This window comes from Salminus brasiliensis, chromosome 17 (genome assembly GCF_030463535.1).
Source record: "Salminus brasiliensis chromosome 17, fSalBra1.hap2, whole genome shotgun sequence".
Classification (NCBI taxonomy): domain Eukaryota; kingdom Metazoa; phylum Chordata; class Actinopteri; order Characiformes; family Bryconidae; genus Salminus; species Salminus brasiliensis.
In genome coordinates this window covers 28865530-28880623 of record NC_132894.1, presented here as the reverse complement: position 1 = coordinate 28880623, position 15094 = coordinate 28865530, and the positions used below count along the sequence as shown (strand labels likewise).

The 15094-nt window shown below is 39.9% G+C and overlaps 1 protein-coding gene across 1 annotated transcript in view; it reads right to left on the bottom strand.

The window, feature by feature from the left end:
* Positions 1–12392, bottom strand: part of pkd1l2a (polycystic kidney disease 1 like 2a) — a 29299-nt gene extending 16907 nt beyond the window's left edge. Inside the window, exons 1-11 of the mRNA XM_072660445.1 lie at positions 12071–12392; positions 9617–9775; positions 9256–9444; positions 5413–5523; positions 4728–4875; positions 3127–3356; positions 2447–2854; positions 1919–2034; positions 1297–1444; positions 977–1166; positions 88–196 (exon numbers count right to left, since the gene is read on the bottom strand). Of these exons, the coding sequence (XP_072516546.1) occupies positions 88–196; positions 977–1166; positions 1297–1444; positions 1919–2034; positions 2447–2854; positions 3127–3356; positions 4728–4875; positions 5413–5523; positions 9256–9444; positions 9617–9775; positions 12071–12392 (2130 nt within the window). The remainder of the gene's footprint in view (positions 1–87; positions 197–976; positions 1167–1296; positions 1445–1918; positions 2035–2446; positions 2855–3126; positions 3357–4727; positions 4876–5412; positions 5524–9255; positions 9445–9616; positions 9776–12070) is intronic.
* Positions 12393–15094: the final 2702 nt, after the last annotated feature.

Below are 15094 nucleotides of genomic sequence, written 5' to 3'. Positions count from 1 at the left end.
CAAAGTATCGGAGATTAGATGCAGTTTATACAAACATGGAGAATAAAAGTGAATCAATGTTGGATCTGTTACAGAAGGTAGACTTACAGATACAGGGTTTGTGTCCTCAAAGTACCAAACCATTTGCTGACAACCTTCACACTGCAACTGCAAATTTACACCGACTCTGACATTCAGTGGACTGCAGTTGGAACATCTGAAAGAAAGTGGAAACGAGGTTGTCAGGGTGATAGAAGTCACCCATATTAGAAATAATGAAAATTAACACTTTGGTGACTGAAGGCAGAAAAGCCCTTAAGGCTTCACAGGAACTCTGTGGTTGACACCTGGGTCTTTATTAAGTTATATTGTTATGTCCTTGTTAACTTATATCCCTGGCCCATATTTAGCATGATTCATCATGTCATATTATTTTGCAGGTTTGAACCTTGTCACTGTCTTATGATAATGTGGGAGGAGACTGTAAAAGGGATAGGACATAGAAAACGGCATAGGACGGCATCTGCTTGGAGCTAGAAGACCAGACCCCCCTATAAAAAGTGGAGCAAGGACTGAGAGATGTGACTGAGCTAGTGAGCACGGGGTGGTGGGGGGTGTGGAAACTTTGCCAGAGATGGAATTTATAGGACCTTAGATTGGAAGGAGGAGGGGCATGAGACGTGTTCTTTTACTAACTTTAAGCAGCATTATGCAAGAATAGGCTTTACTTGCTCGTGGGCTCGCCCTACAGTCAAGGGCGAGTGTGATTTGCAATTTGCGACCCCCTGAAGGACTTGCTTTACACATGCATTTCTGGAGAGCTGAGAGATAAAGAACCATCACTGGGAGTGAAATAAGCATGTGGACTGAGGCGGTAGAATAGTATTACAGGATTTTACACAAATCAATCTCATCAAGTTGGCTAGTATTAGTTCTAGTATTAGCATTACTTAATTTGACTGTGGCCTTGCAATGACAGAATACACAATGCACTTACGTGATGACTGGTTTGAAATCAGTCCCTGGGCTGACAGAGATGCATTTGCTTGCTGTGTGTGACGTTGTATCCCATGTTCTTTTTGTAGCAGTCACAGAGTAGACTGAAAAACTGTAGGGCGGAGGGAGACAAGCCGCACTTATCTCATGCTTTTGAGTCTCAGTATTAACTTCACATGGACAAATTCCACCTGCAACAAAAAGTAAAATGGGAAATGAACCAAAGACCATTCTGCAGCTTTAATGACCAAAAGGAGGAAACGCATGCAAACCCTTCCCACAATCCTTACAAACAAACAAACAACAAAAAAAAGAACTTACTGCAGCTCCAGGCAAATGTATAAAATCTAGAATAATCTTGCAGGCCATTCACATCCAGCATGACACTGGTTGTGCCGATGACTGGGTTATCTGGGTTTGCAGTGATCTCCAGATTGCTGTCTCTCGGGAGTCTAACAAATTCTTCTGTCTGCAAAAAAGAAACCTATTTACCAATTTTTCTCCCTAAACCCACGTACTCTCCCCCTATCACACATAATGCTCCCAACACTGGGAAGGTGAAGTGAAGACTGACACATGCCTCCTCCTCCGAGATGGCAACCAGCCATCGCCTCTTTTCAAACTGCTACCAAATCACCCAGCTCTGATGCATCGGCTAGCAGACGCCTGGCCAGCATCACACTGAAGTGATATGGGGGAAAAAGAGAGAGCCATCTACAGAGCTGGAGCGAGCACGGCCAATTGTGCTCTCTCGGGCTGCGGCTGCTGATGGCAAGCAGCAGGAGCCAGGATTTGAACCAGTGGTCCCTGGGTCATAGCGGTAGAGTCTGCTGGACCACTCAGAGCCATATGAGCAATTAATTAGTGAAAAATGGCATTTCATATATTTAAAGAACATAAACTGATATTGAACTCCTAATGAAGAAACCTAGGTTTTACATACTGAGATTCCACCCTGTCTGTTCACTGGGTCATCCTGGCAATCTGCTGTTACATTTCCGGCATCCACCTCCATCACTGAAAACAAGTTCCATGCCCTGACCAGCACACGCAGGGTGCCTAAAAGAAAGAAAAGGGTGAAAGTAGAGGTTCAGCCAAATATATACAATTTTTTTTTAATGCCAAATGTAGTGAGTCAGACATGTTTGTTGGCTGGTGTTTGCTTCTTGTACAGGAGCTTTGAAACTAGCTCAATGTTGCTAATAAGAAGTGAAAGCATAACTGTGACAGTTTTGTATTAATAAACTGCATACACAACAATTAATCCCTCATTTTTAATTCAATTAGTTTCCATTGCTTGTTGGCTAAACTACCCTTGTAGCTCCAATGCAGAACTAAGCAAACGTCAAGCAAAACAACAAGCAATCCTTGGCTAAGTGAGTAACTGTGTAAACCTGTTTTTTTTGGCACAATCATCTAAAAATTTAACACAAAAATGTGAAGCTTTACTCTTTTCAAGCATGTCTACTACCTTTTAATGTGCTGGAGATATGGAAGACCTGCAGGCTGCCATTCAGCATCTGATGGGTCTCAGAGAAGCTGTCATTGGCTCCTGTGACCATAAAGAGCAGCTCCAGTGGAGCGCCATTACCCACAGAAACATTAACGTACAGATATGATCCTGAGCAAAAATCTTGAACTGGTGCTATAGAGGCCGACAGGCCCTCCACTGGTTCCACCACACACAGCTCCAGAGCAGCCGATACATCTACAGTTGCCACCCTGTTGGAAGCCAAAAGAGTCACTTGATGGCATCCTGGGCCCAGGAGCTGCAGGGCTTCTGGGGGTAAGGTGATGTTGTGGGGAATAATTCCTCTATCTGCAGACGAGCGGGCGATTTCTGTCCCTTCATATTGTAGTTTGTAGGTGACATTGGTTCCTGATGGAAAACGGGAGGTCTTTCCATTTTAATCTATATTATCAGCAGTTTGTCATGTTTAAAATCATAGTATCATAAATAAGACACCAAGATGTTTTATTCAATATTTCAAGATTTTTCGGAACAACAAAAAAGTATTAGTTAAAAAATAATATACTATAATTATCCAAACATACTGTAATTAAGTTACAACACAGTAATTATTTTTGGCACTAATTGTAAGTAAATTTGGGTTAATTAAAGAAAACATGATTGCCAATGTGGTATATTACCTGATTTCAGCTCCACTTGGATTCTCAGTGCATGTTGGTAGAGGCCTTTGCAGTTTTCACTGTTGGTGGTTTGATTTGAGCTGTGACATCTTACTGTCTCAAATTCACCAAGTGGCTCCTGAATGGTGATGGTTTTCTGAGCTGTCACATGCCACTCACTGGTGCTACACTCCACTATAACAGTGTAGACTCCAGCATGCTGGTACCTATGCACCACGATACCCTGTACCCTGAAAATGTACACTTATATAAGATATTTTCACGTCAACTTCAGTATCAACATAAATCATGCTAAAGGCATAACGTAGAACCACAGATCAAACAATTTATAACTACTCCCACTTTGCAATAGATTTTTTGTGTATAATTAAACCATAATAATTTTATTTACCTACATTTATTAACTAGTTTTTAGTTTAAATAATTAAACAAACAACTTTATATTTTCTCCTAATTGTATTATTTTATTTTGATGAAGAAAGTCCTGTATTAACAAAGCAGGGCTGTGAATTTTTATGGAACATTCTTGGGTCACTTTTTTTACACCCCCAAAACTAACATGGAAAACCACTTGAAAACGTTTTTCGAGGCCTGTTCAAAGCTGCAACATGGCAACATACAGCAGTCACTTCAGGATTCAGTCTTACCCTAGCCGAAAGAGGGGAAAGCACCACTCTCATAAGGGCAGCTGTGACATCTGCAGCTAAAAACGAACCCTATGCAACCAAGCGAAGCATTGTGGGCCGCTGTGGGTATCCGTGGTAGGCTGAAAGCTAACCCTAGCTGACTAACTACTATTTCTAAAGCTAGCACAGAGTGATTTTGGTTTTCACTAGGGATGACACTGTAGAAACACAAGTGTTCGTCAAGGTTAGGTTATTGTGGTTGGGGGACCATGGCATTGTGTATGTTTGAGGGTGGGAGGGAGTTAAGTATCTCTAAGATCAGTTAATAAACATTTACTACTTGACACTTTACAACTTTTACAAGTAAAATAAAAAAATATGTATAAATACATATATTCACATTTTCTGCCAATAATAATAATAATAATAAAAGAAAGTTGCCATAAACAAATCTTGTCTGACAGGCTCAACTGTGTGTGATATTTATTTGATTATTGCCTTGAAGCTCTTTGCATGACTTTGGACAGTAGGTTTGGAAAACCCATCCAGACACATCTTTTTACATCCCCAAATAAGGACATGTTTAAGAAAAAAATGACAAATGGTGACCTTAGCTAAAAGCACACCAAAAGCAACACTATTGGGCAGGACTCAGGAATAATAAAAAAAATAATTGCAATGATTTTGTTACAGTTCTAAAAACAAAGCTGTGCTATGTTAAAATAATGTGCTATATTTATGCAATGATGTAAATCAGCCAATCGTAGCAGAGCTCATACAATTATTTCTGAACTCATCATAAAAATCAGTGTTCAGATAAATCTAACTTATAACTCACGGTAACTCAAAGTAGTTTCTAAAGTATTGTATTAATTGACTCTCACTTGAGTAATTAAGACCTCTGCTTGTATTCGATCGCACAGCCACCGCACAGAATCGCTGAATCAAGAAATGAATGACAGATGAGTATTTTACCCGTCAGGCCTATAGGGGTCGATAGTGTGCCCATCACCGGTACTCAAAGTGCAGGTGAGATTGCCTTGAAAAGGATGTAGAAGCCACTTGACTGTCAAGGTGACGTTTTCAAAAACAGCAGCCAGTTTGTCCATCAGTAGATGAAGACCTGTTCACAAAACGACCAGGTATGTCATAAAACTTTACAACTGCCATATTACATTATGGCTTTACATTATGAAACATGTTGCCATGACAGTCATGACAGGCTGTCATGGCAACCAGACTCTGTTTCTTACTGTAAAATATTTTGCTATGGCACTTGTATTGATAAGCTTTTACATCAATCATTATGACATAAGCATGACCTGATGACCTATAGTCTTGGCTCTGCCAAGTCGTGGCCCTATAGTCTTGTGCCAGCTAGACTAAAACATTGGATTACGCAACAGATAAGACCACACTAAAGAGGTGCTGTACAGCACGTAACATAGTCATAACTGCGGTGGTTAATGGCTATGACTCGCCTTGTACCATGAGAAGATTAAGAGTGAACGGATTGGTCAGTACTGTACTCCATTCATGATACTTTACTTGTATTTGACCCTAATTTAATCTGAATGCTGTGATGTATTTACACTGTAATAAATTTGATTGATGATGTGATGTAGAGCAATTACAGTGTATAAAAAGAAAGAGTTCTGACCGTCTTTGCAGTGATACTCCACCGACAGGTAACTTCCCAGTCCTGGGCATGGCTCACCAAAGGAGGCTACGTCTGCTGTGGCCTGGCAAACCTGCAGGCCATGGCAGTGCTCTTGAGAGAGGAAGGTGACAGTGATAGTGAGATGTAAATGTTATGTTAATGTACATATTAATACCCAAACAACAACTGTCTAATCAACACAGTTCTGTCAATTTTTAGTGTCTCATCAAACAGAAAACATTTGTGCATTGCTGTTGTTGTATTTGTAGTGCTCTTGAGGGACGAATGTGCCAGTAGCCACATGTGATCCTATGTGAGCCACTATGGGAAATCGGAGGTGTCTGAATTGTCCATAGTGCTGGTGATAGGTGCCTGACCCGTCTAAGACCCCTTCCACCAGTATCCAGCCTTTTCTCTGCCTCTTGAGTGTTTTAACCAGGGTGACATCATGATGTTAACTTGCGCACGGTCTAACTAATGTCTGGGTTTCCATTTTTATTACACCGTAACAAAGCACACTGCACTGATTTAGAAAAAGCTACAACAGCTGTCCTTATTTGGCTAATTATTAGTGTATGGGTGATTCAGAGAGATTCAGAGACAGAGCCACAGAAGTGTTTAAATACTATGGTAGACAGTGGGTTTGTTTTCCCAATTTTGAGCTTTTTTGACTTTAGGGTTTTGAGCCTGTGTGTGTGTGACATTGAGTTTTGGAGATCTGCTATTTAAACACACTGGCAAATTCTTTGTTGTTGTTGGTTCAGCTTAATTAATAATTGCTTAGGTCTGATTTGCTTCGTTTTGCTGCTTTTTGATGAATTTCACATTAAATTGGTGTTAATGCCCCCTGCTGGGCTGGCATGCTCATGTGAGCGTTGTGGGGCCATTTTGTGTGGACTGAGATATTTTGAGAAATGCTTACACAAATTACAATACACAGTTTCACAACATTTGAATCAAATCTCAATTTCAATGGTTATTATACTGTGTAGAGTTTTAAAAACCAAACAGTCGATCTGATCTGATCGAGAAAATAATTAGGAGATTAATCCATAATGAAAATAATCATTAGCAGGAAATAGTTCCAAAGAGTTCCACCTCATTTGCAGCTTTTATATTTATTTCTTTTCATTTGACATATTTGACATATAATTAATAAATAACTACAGCAAATATTTCATTTAACCCAAAAATTGCTTTACAGGTCAGTGAATAATAATAATAATAATAATAATAATAAGAAGAAGAAGAAGAAGAACAACAACAACAACAACAACAACAAAAACAAGATAAAGACAGAATACTGTTATATCGTAAAACTGTGATTTTTCTGAAATGATTATCATAGGGTGAAAATTACACCCCTGATCTAAACAACTGAATAATGCAGAGATTTAAAAAACAGGTGGAATTTCCCTTTAACCAACCCAGTATTGTATATTGGCAAAAAATTTGGCAAAAAAAAATCTGCTGAATGAACCACATTCTACATTTGTATAGAATTCTATGTTGTATTTTAGTTTCTTGATTTAGAATTTAAAATATTTTAAATGTTCCCCTTTTAGACCTTTAACCACATAGTATTTTCATCTTAGCTCAAATCAGTCTTTGTATTCCCCTGTAAACATTTGATTTGTGTTCAATCTGTTTTAAAATCAAAGTACAAATCAGTGTTATTATCTGTGCATTTCATCCACAGATTTCCACATACCACAACAGAAAGCAAGTGAAGGGGAAGTAATAGAAAAAAGATAGATGGAAGATGTGGGAGACATTGAGAAATAAGAGAGCGGTAGGAAAACATTTAGACATGCATGCATAACAAGGTCCAACAGATGTGGGAGGGAATCTCAACACATATAGATTTTCCAAATGACAAAAAATTGGGGAAAAACATTTGCAAGTGGAACAGAGGCCGTTCATCTGGATTCACATCAGTGCAGGAGAGAAATCGCTGTGGAATCTTTGTTTACTGAATCTTTGTTTACTTATTTGTGAAAGCAGAGAGTACAGCCTGCAGAAATGCGCTGAAAAGTGACTGATTCATTTTCAGCCTTTTAGAAAGAGCCTAGTTTGGCTATTTTGCGGAGAATGAAAATGAGTGTATTTTTAGTGTCCTGAGTCAGGGTTCAAAGTCAAGACACTTAGTGCAATGACAACCTCTCACACATTTGTTTCTGGAATTCAACCGGTGTTATGTCAGCTGTGTGCAGTGTAGTACACTGCTTAGTTTTGAGTTGCAAAAGTATCAAGAATCACAAACTCATGTAATAACCTTCATTTGTCTCCCTAGAACATTGATTTTCTTCAGGTTTACATGTTATACAATAATCTAGTCTGGTGACCAAAGCAACCCAGTGGGATGTAATCTTATATATGACTTTGGGATACAGACAGTACATTTTGTAGTACAGCACCCAAAGCAAAACAACCAGTCAGAGCCAGGAGGAGTGTCTAATGGAGTGTCAATGACTGCTAGTGCATACTCTCACTCCCTCAAGCACAATCAGTGAGCAGCTTCGGACGCATAGCATACCCAATGGCGGACAAACAACAGCAAAAGTTAAGACCGGTTAAGTCTCTTCTCCTGACATCCTTTCTTTACATTACCAGAATGATGATAATGTAAAGGGGCAGTGGTGACTCAGCGGTTAGAGCTCCGGGATATCGATAACAGGGTTGTGGGTTCGATTCCCGGGCTCGGCAAGCTGCCACTGTTGGGCCCTTGAGCAAGGCCCTTTACCCTCTCTGCTCCCCGGGCGCTGGAGTTGGCTGCCCACCGCTCTGGGTGTGTGTGTGTGTACTCACTGCCCCTAACACATGTGTGTGTGTGTGTGAGTGTGTGTTCACTACCAGATGGGTTAAATGCAGAGGACTCATTTCGCTGTACAGTGTACAATATGTATATGTACAGTGTACAATACGTGCACCTTTACCTTTATTATAAAAAACATATGTGTGTAATCTATATGTTGCGATCTTTCTATTTAAACAGCGGACCTAGAGATGTTCGGGAGAGATAGAAGAGATGCGAATTGGCTCATGCTCTCTCTCGAGAGAGTCTGTACTTTTTTGTAATAAACTTTTTAGAGTCAACTGAGCATTTTCTTATCCTCTACACCACATCGCTGCAAGAAAAAAACAACATCTTAGATAGCTGACAGACAAGCTAAAAAAAAGCACATTCTTCTGATGCTAAGATGGTAAAGTTTACACACTCCGAGCACATTTCTCATTTTCTCAACGCTATTGGTTAGCGTTGTATTTTTTGAAGGTTGCTGACAATATCTTTGTATGGTATCCAGACAGTGGCATCAATTTGGTTTGTCCTGATATTTATGAGTGCCTTTGCTCTCACAGATAAATATTCTCATAAGTGGTTTACTGCTTATTTAGCACAATAACAGCAGTTTCTGTTAATTATCAAACATCTAAACACTAATATGTGTGACTTAAGAGTTATTGCTTTAGATTAATTTTTAATGATTTTATAAAAATATTTATTTCTGCTTGTTTGTTGGCCAGCAATGCTGACATTTTTCAATGCTAATGTGGCTGTGGCCACTTTCACAATGTGTATGTTAGTGGGAAGGGAATTTAGGGTAAGGGCTGGAGCGCAGCGGAGACAGGCAGGGGTCTTGAAGTTTACTTCTCTGAATTTTCAAGCTGGCTTTTAGTTTGTGGGGTCACTTTTGGACTTTTGACTGCACATTAAGCATTGGACAGAGACTTTTCGCTGCAACTGAAATCTTCAGATAGCTGTGAAGTTCTACTCGCAAGTGAAATAGTTAATGGCTTGTTATCACAAGACTTGCTGGTTGTCATTGAAAAGACAAAGCACACCTGAAACCATGTCCATCACGTCCATCCAGCTGCACTCCTTCTGTAGAGACGTTTGAGAGGGAGATCGACTGGTCCTGCAGTAGTGCAGCGTCCTCCTGCCGTAGAAGCTGTCATCAATCTCTATCACCTGACCAGAGCCACACTGCAGTGTAGCGTTGTGGTCCGCACAGGCCAGAGAGCGTCTTGACTCTGAAACAAGAGCATGAGCTGTATATGTAGTAACTGCACAACCATGAACGTGGAGACTAGAACTGGTGTACTCTATTGACATTCCAACAACTTCCAGTACCTTCATGTTCATTCAAGTGAATACTATGACCTGTGAAGTCTAGCAATACTCAATTTAGAAAGCAGAACTAACCAAACTCGCAGATGAAGTAGAGTTCCTGGCTGCAGTTAGCTGTTGTTCCCCACTGGAACCCGGAATCTTTTGCTATGTAGCCACAGCCTGCTTCCGGCATGGGCTCACCAAACCAGTTAGAGTAACTTACATCAGAGCCATCCAGCCAGGACAGGGGACCTGTGCATGCAGAACATACATCATTATGGTTGCAGACATGTTCCAAACAATCAGAGGGCTTAAGTGCAGGTAAGCTTAGGTCAACCAAGACCTCTTGGCCTTCTGGTTCTACTGTACATTTCGGAAGCTGAATTCAGATTGTGTGATAAATTCAAAGTTGTTAGAAGTCTTATTAGAACTCCCGAGACCAGCCTCTGAGTGGTCCAGCTGACTAAAATGCTGCCAGTATTGTTGGAATAACAACAGCAGCAGCTTGAGCCCAATATACCACAACTGGCCTTGCTCTTTCCAGGTGGGTAGGTGGTGCTTTCTTTCTCCCCACATTACTTCAGTGTGATGCGGGCTCTTTCCCAGTGACATTGCATTGAAGGCGGTGGCTGGTTGAACATGCATCAGAGGAGGAAGTCCCAAGACCAATTAGGTTGCCATTGTTATGAAGAGCCAGTAAAATGTGGATAGTGCACTTCAGATGCTCTGTAGTACCTAATGTACCTATAACTTACATTCAACTGAACACTGAAATTCACTTTAATTTCCCTTAAGTCTAAATCTCATCCTAAGCCTTCCCATAACTCACCACTTCTAAACCCAGCCATGTTCCAAATCCTAACCTTAATCACCAGGGTTTCAACAGCTCATTTGGTAACCATGTTCATACCTATGGGATCTCTTAGATAATGCATTGAATGGAAATCTGCAGATCTATAGCCAGAAACATCTTGAAAAAGAAATTCTTCAAGAACCATTATAACTCAAAAAACATTTATAACAGGTGTGACAGGCTGTGGTTTACATCAACTTTATGAAGGTTCTTCACACATGCTCATCTCATTTATAAAAAAGGGCCCATAAAAGAACCATCACCTGATAGGACGCATAGGTGATTCCTCTATAGCACTGCTCCAAAATAACTCATTTTAGCACCATAAAAAACAATTTTGAGTGTCAAAATGAAGGGGAAAACAGAACCTAGAATCTATCCCTGAAGAAAATTATATAATTAAATGTAAAGTATAGAATGTTTCCTTTAACCCCCACTGCTTTTCATTCTATAGAATATGATCCTATAGAATGGAAAGCAGTAGCAGGTGAAAGGACCCAACACAATAGGAGCTGTGCTGGTGTCCAAATGATAAAGCCAGCTCATTTGTGCATGTCCACAAAAGGTACTCAGTAAAACAGAGAGAAATTGGCATGGCAACCATTTTATGGCCTGTGTAAATAAAAGAAACCTCAGACCCCTCAACAGGTCGCTGCCCACTAGAGATATCTACTGACAGTAACTTTACGCCAATAATGAATTAGGTTATCAACGAACAAACAAGCTGATGGGACGGAATGTACAAGTTCACTGACTTTGTGCCTTGTTGATGTTATTCCAGGACAAATCTGGACTGATAAGGCCAAAAAAGGTCAGCTGTGCAGATGGTGTTTACATAAAAATGCATTAAACATTATTTAATTTAATTTCATTGCAAAAATAAAATCTATATTATTAATGTGAAAGTCATGCATACACAATGCATGCTTTTTTTTACTGGACTTGTACGTTCTTTTCCACACTCCAGCTCATCCTAAATGTATGGAGAGAAAGCAGTTCCACTGCTTCACAGCTCAATGCCTGGGGCTTTAAAGTTGGCAATGGGCACTGATAACCTTAAGCTCATGTGTAGCTGCTCCAGAGCTTCCCATTCAACACTATGAAAACTTTAAAGGCAGGACAACTCTTGACCATAGAGCACTGAGGTCTTGCTGGGATTCAAACGTATGATCTCCTGCGCGTCACAATTGCGCCACTCTTGAGCTGTGAAAGAATGTACATAGGTTATGTAGTATAGTTTCGTAGATATATAGTGGCTATATAGCTATATAGGGCTACAGCACTCTGACAGAAGCCCCCAGTCTTGGCATGTCATGTCATAAGGGGAGGAGGAACACAGAGTAAATTTCTTACAAAATATTTAAGCTATTTCAGCTGCAGCTCCTTTCCTAATATTTTTTTGAGGCTCAACTTAATCTGTATTGTTGACCAAACTGAGCTGCAGAACTACAAAATGTGAGTTAGGAGAACTAAATTGAGCTAACTCATAGAAATACCCTGTAATCAGTTACTTTATCATTTTAACTTGGCCTGAATAGCTTCTTACCAATTAGAAGTGATGTCCACACATTTATGGACACGAAATAGCACAACATGATTGTCTCTGTTAACTGATGATATGCTACAGATGTAACAGATAGAGACAAAGCAGAGCATTGTCTAACACAGTCCATCCTGAAGTCCAAACCACTTACCTTCAGTGACAGCAGAGTCCAAGCTGAGGTTGAAAGAGGCTGGTGCCAGCCCCAACCACCAGTCCAGCTGTGGCTGCAGATGTTTCTGAAGAAACTGCTGAGTTTCATCATTCTGAATGAAGGCCAGGTGTCCACCGCCACGCTCACACCAGCCCTGAGCACTGAGGAAGCTGCGCTGCAGGGTCACAAACTCAAAGCATGAGCCTTCAAAGGCCTGCTGCTGCTCCGGACAGGTCAGAGCTTCGGCGTCCACTTCACCATCGACTGCAGTGACAGAGAAGACCACCATAAGTAGCAGAGCGGACAGAACATGTGTGGCCATCTTCTTCTGCTTACCTGCTTGCTGTTCTGGGGAGTCCTTCCGTCTGTCCGTCCATACTTAAAGGGCACTGACGTCAGTCTCTGGTCACACCAATTGGTTGTTTGCTCCACAACAAAGCCTCAACTGCTGGCTAGTTGGGCTTTGTGCTGTTCCATTAGGGGTATTATCCCCGAGCATCAGGCTATGCAGTGTAATAAGGGCCCCATGTGTAAATAACTCAGGGCCATTCTTCTCCCTGTGCAAGGCAGCTGTTAATGTCTCAATACACAGCCTGCAAAAGCAGAGATAAGCTGGTGACCATGCATGAAGGACAGCTCTGTGACATCTGATGATCAATCACAAAGTAAGGTTGAGCCTTCTGTGTTTTATTAATTCCTATCATGTCAGGAATAAAACAATAAGATGTAGAGACAACATGCTTGTAAAATAATGCAAATTGCAATATATTATGCAAACATATTATATATATAATGCTAAATATTATATTGACAGACAATGCTTGTTGAAAGCGTTATAGTCTTGACATAAGATAATTTATTAATTTACCATGGATATTAAAACCCATACTTGTAAGTAATGTTGTACAGACATGTGTTTTGGTCGGAAATTTGCAATACACTTATCATAGGCATGGATGTTATGGGACTATTGGGATTTTAATAACTTTTTTCTGGGGTATAATGAGTTATAACACACTGATAGCATAATAGAAAAAACAAAAAACTGGTGGACAAGTTTTAATTTTTGAGGGGAGGGCCTCTAAAATCAACACAAATCAACATATTCAGCCTGGGTCAAAAATACATACACTCACTTTATTAACTGATAATTGATATTACTTGCTTATTAATGCATAGGTGCTAAAAGTTTCAAACTATGTCATTTTTATTGCCAAGGCCTCCTGTTAGTGATCATGATTGACTACAGCTGGGAGCTTCTCTGTGCAGATCTAAGAAGGGTGATCATAGAATTTCCCATGTCAAGACTGTCTCTTAAAGCCATTTCTAAACAACTGCAGATTCCAAGATCACCAGTATAAACCCCTATAACACCTTAATAAGATGTATTATTCAATAACTACATGATTCTGTACAAACTGGGGGGAGGGGTGTTCCTTGGTAATAGAGGTTTGTAGGCCATAGGTTGTTTAAAGGTTTAAACAACTGTAAGTAGGTTAAAGCTATTGGGAGGTGTGGCCACTTTGCCACAATCTGAAAGAACTGTCACCCTCAGCTGATGAGAGGATCAGGAACAATCCAAGTGCCACTAAGGCACAGGCCTGCCATGAACTGGAAGCTGCTGGGACACCAATGTCACTGTCTACAGTCAAGTGAGTTTTACATCGCCATGGATGTAGAACATCTGCTGTCCAAGAAAGAAGCCCCTGTTTAAAAATTTACACCTTCAAGCTCAACTAAAGTTCGGAGTTGAACACATTGACACAAAAATGTCCTCTAGATTAAAGTTTTCTGCTCAGATGAGACAAAGTTGAGTTCTTTGGCCACAATGAACTAAGGTATGTTAAAAGGAGTAGGGTGAGGTATTCAAGCCCAAGAACACTGTACCAGTTGTTAAGCATGGTGAAGTTGGCATCATGCTCGGGGCTGTTTTGCTGCCAGTGGAACTGGTACGTTGCATAAAGCACACTATAGAAAATATGTTGAAAATACAAGTCTGTGCCAGGAAACTGGCATTTTATGGAACATTTTGATGAATACAAAAAGTGTCTGGTTAACTTAACTGGTTAACTCGTTCAGCCACGGCATTCATGTCATGTTCATGTAAACGTCCGACCACAACTGTTCCTGTCAATATTGAGTTAATTACTACACTGGAAAACAATGTAGGCTACTTAATGAGTATTTAGTGGTAAGTGCCCTACTTGTAGGGTGTGCATGTGCATGGATTTACTAAAGTTGTTTTGCTATTACTTATCACCATTATACAACTCCTTACTTCTTACAATTAAATATTAAAACATTCCTGGTGTTTCTCACATTAGTCGCTCTGTATTTACACAGTGAGCTTGCAAAGTGTTTCACAAAATATAATACTTGTAAGGGCTACATGATCACCTATTCAGTTATAGGAGTAATTATAGCATTATAGCAAGTACTGCTGAGTTTGCCTGCTAATTGCTATTAACAAAGTTATATACCAGAAAATTACTCATAGTTACTACATATTTACTCATTAAATAGATTCCATCACTATATTTTTTATTAACCTTTTCTTTTTTGTTGCTGTATGTCCCTGGTTGCCCACAGAAGGTCATGTTCAACCCCTTCAATGTTTAACTAAAAGTTTTGCCTTTGTCTGTAAATCACCAAATTTGAATGAAAGAAATCTCACAATGTGAAAAATTTGATATCCTGATTATAGGTAAGGTGATTTCACTTGCCAAGATACCATTTCGTCTGAGTGTAGTACTGAAGAAGTTTGTAGGTCAAACATTTACCCTTAAATTAAAAAAAGAAAACAATCAAATAACCAAATAACCATAAGGAAGGTGAAGGAAATAAAAAGGTCCAGGGCCTGGTCACTGGCAAAATCTCCACCCAGAAGCTGTAGAAGCGGTGTAATAGCAGCATGAAATAAATTTACATAATTGTCAGTGTTAATGACTGACTAACGAACTACATCTTAATCACCTTTAGATAAAACATATGGCAGATAGATAGCATGTTCAAAATCCGGTTCGA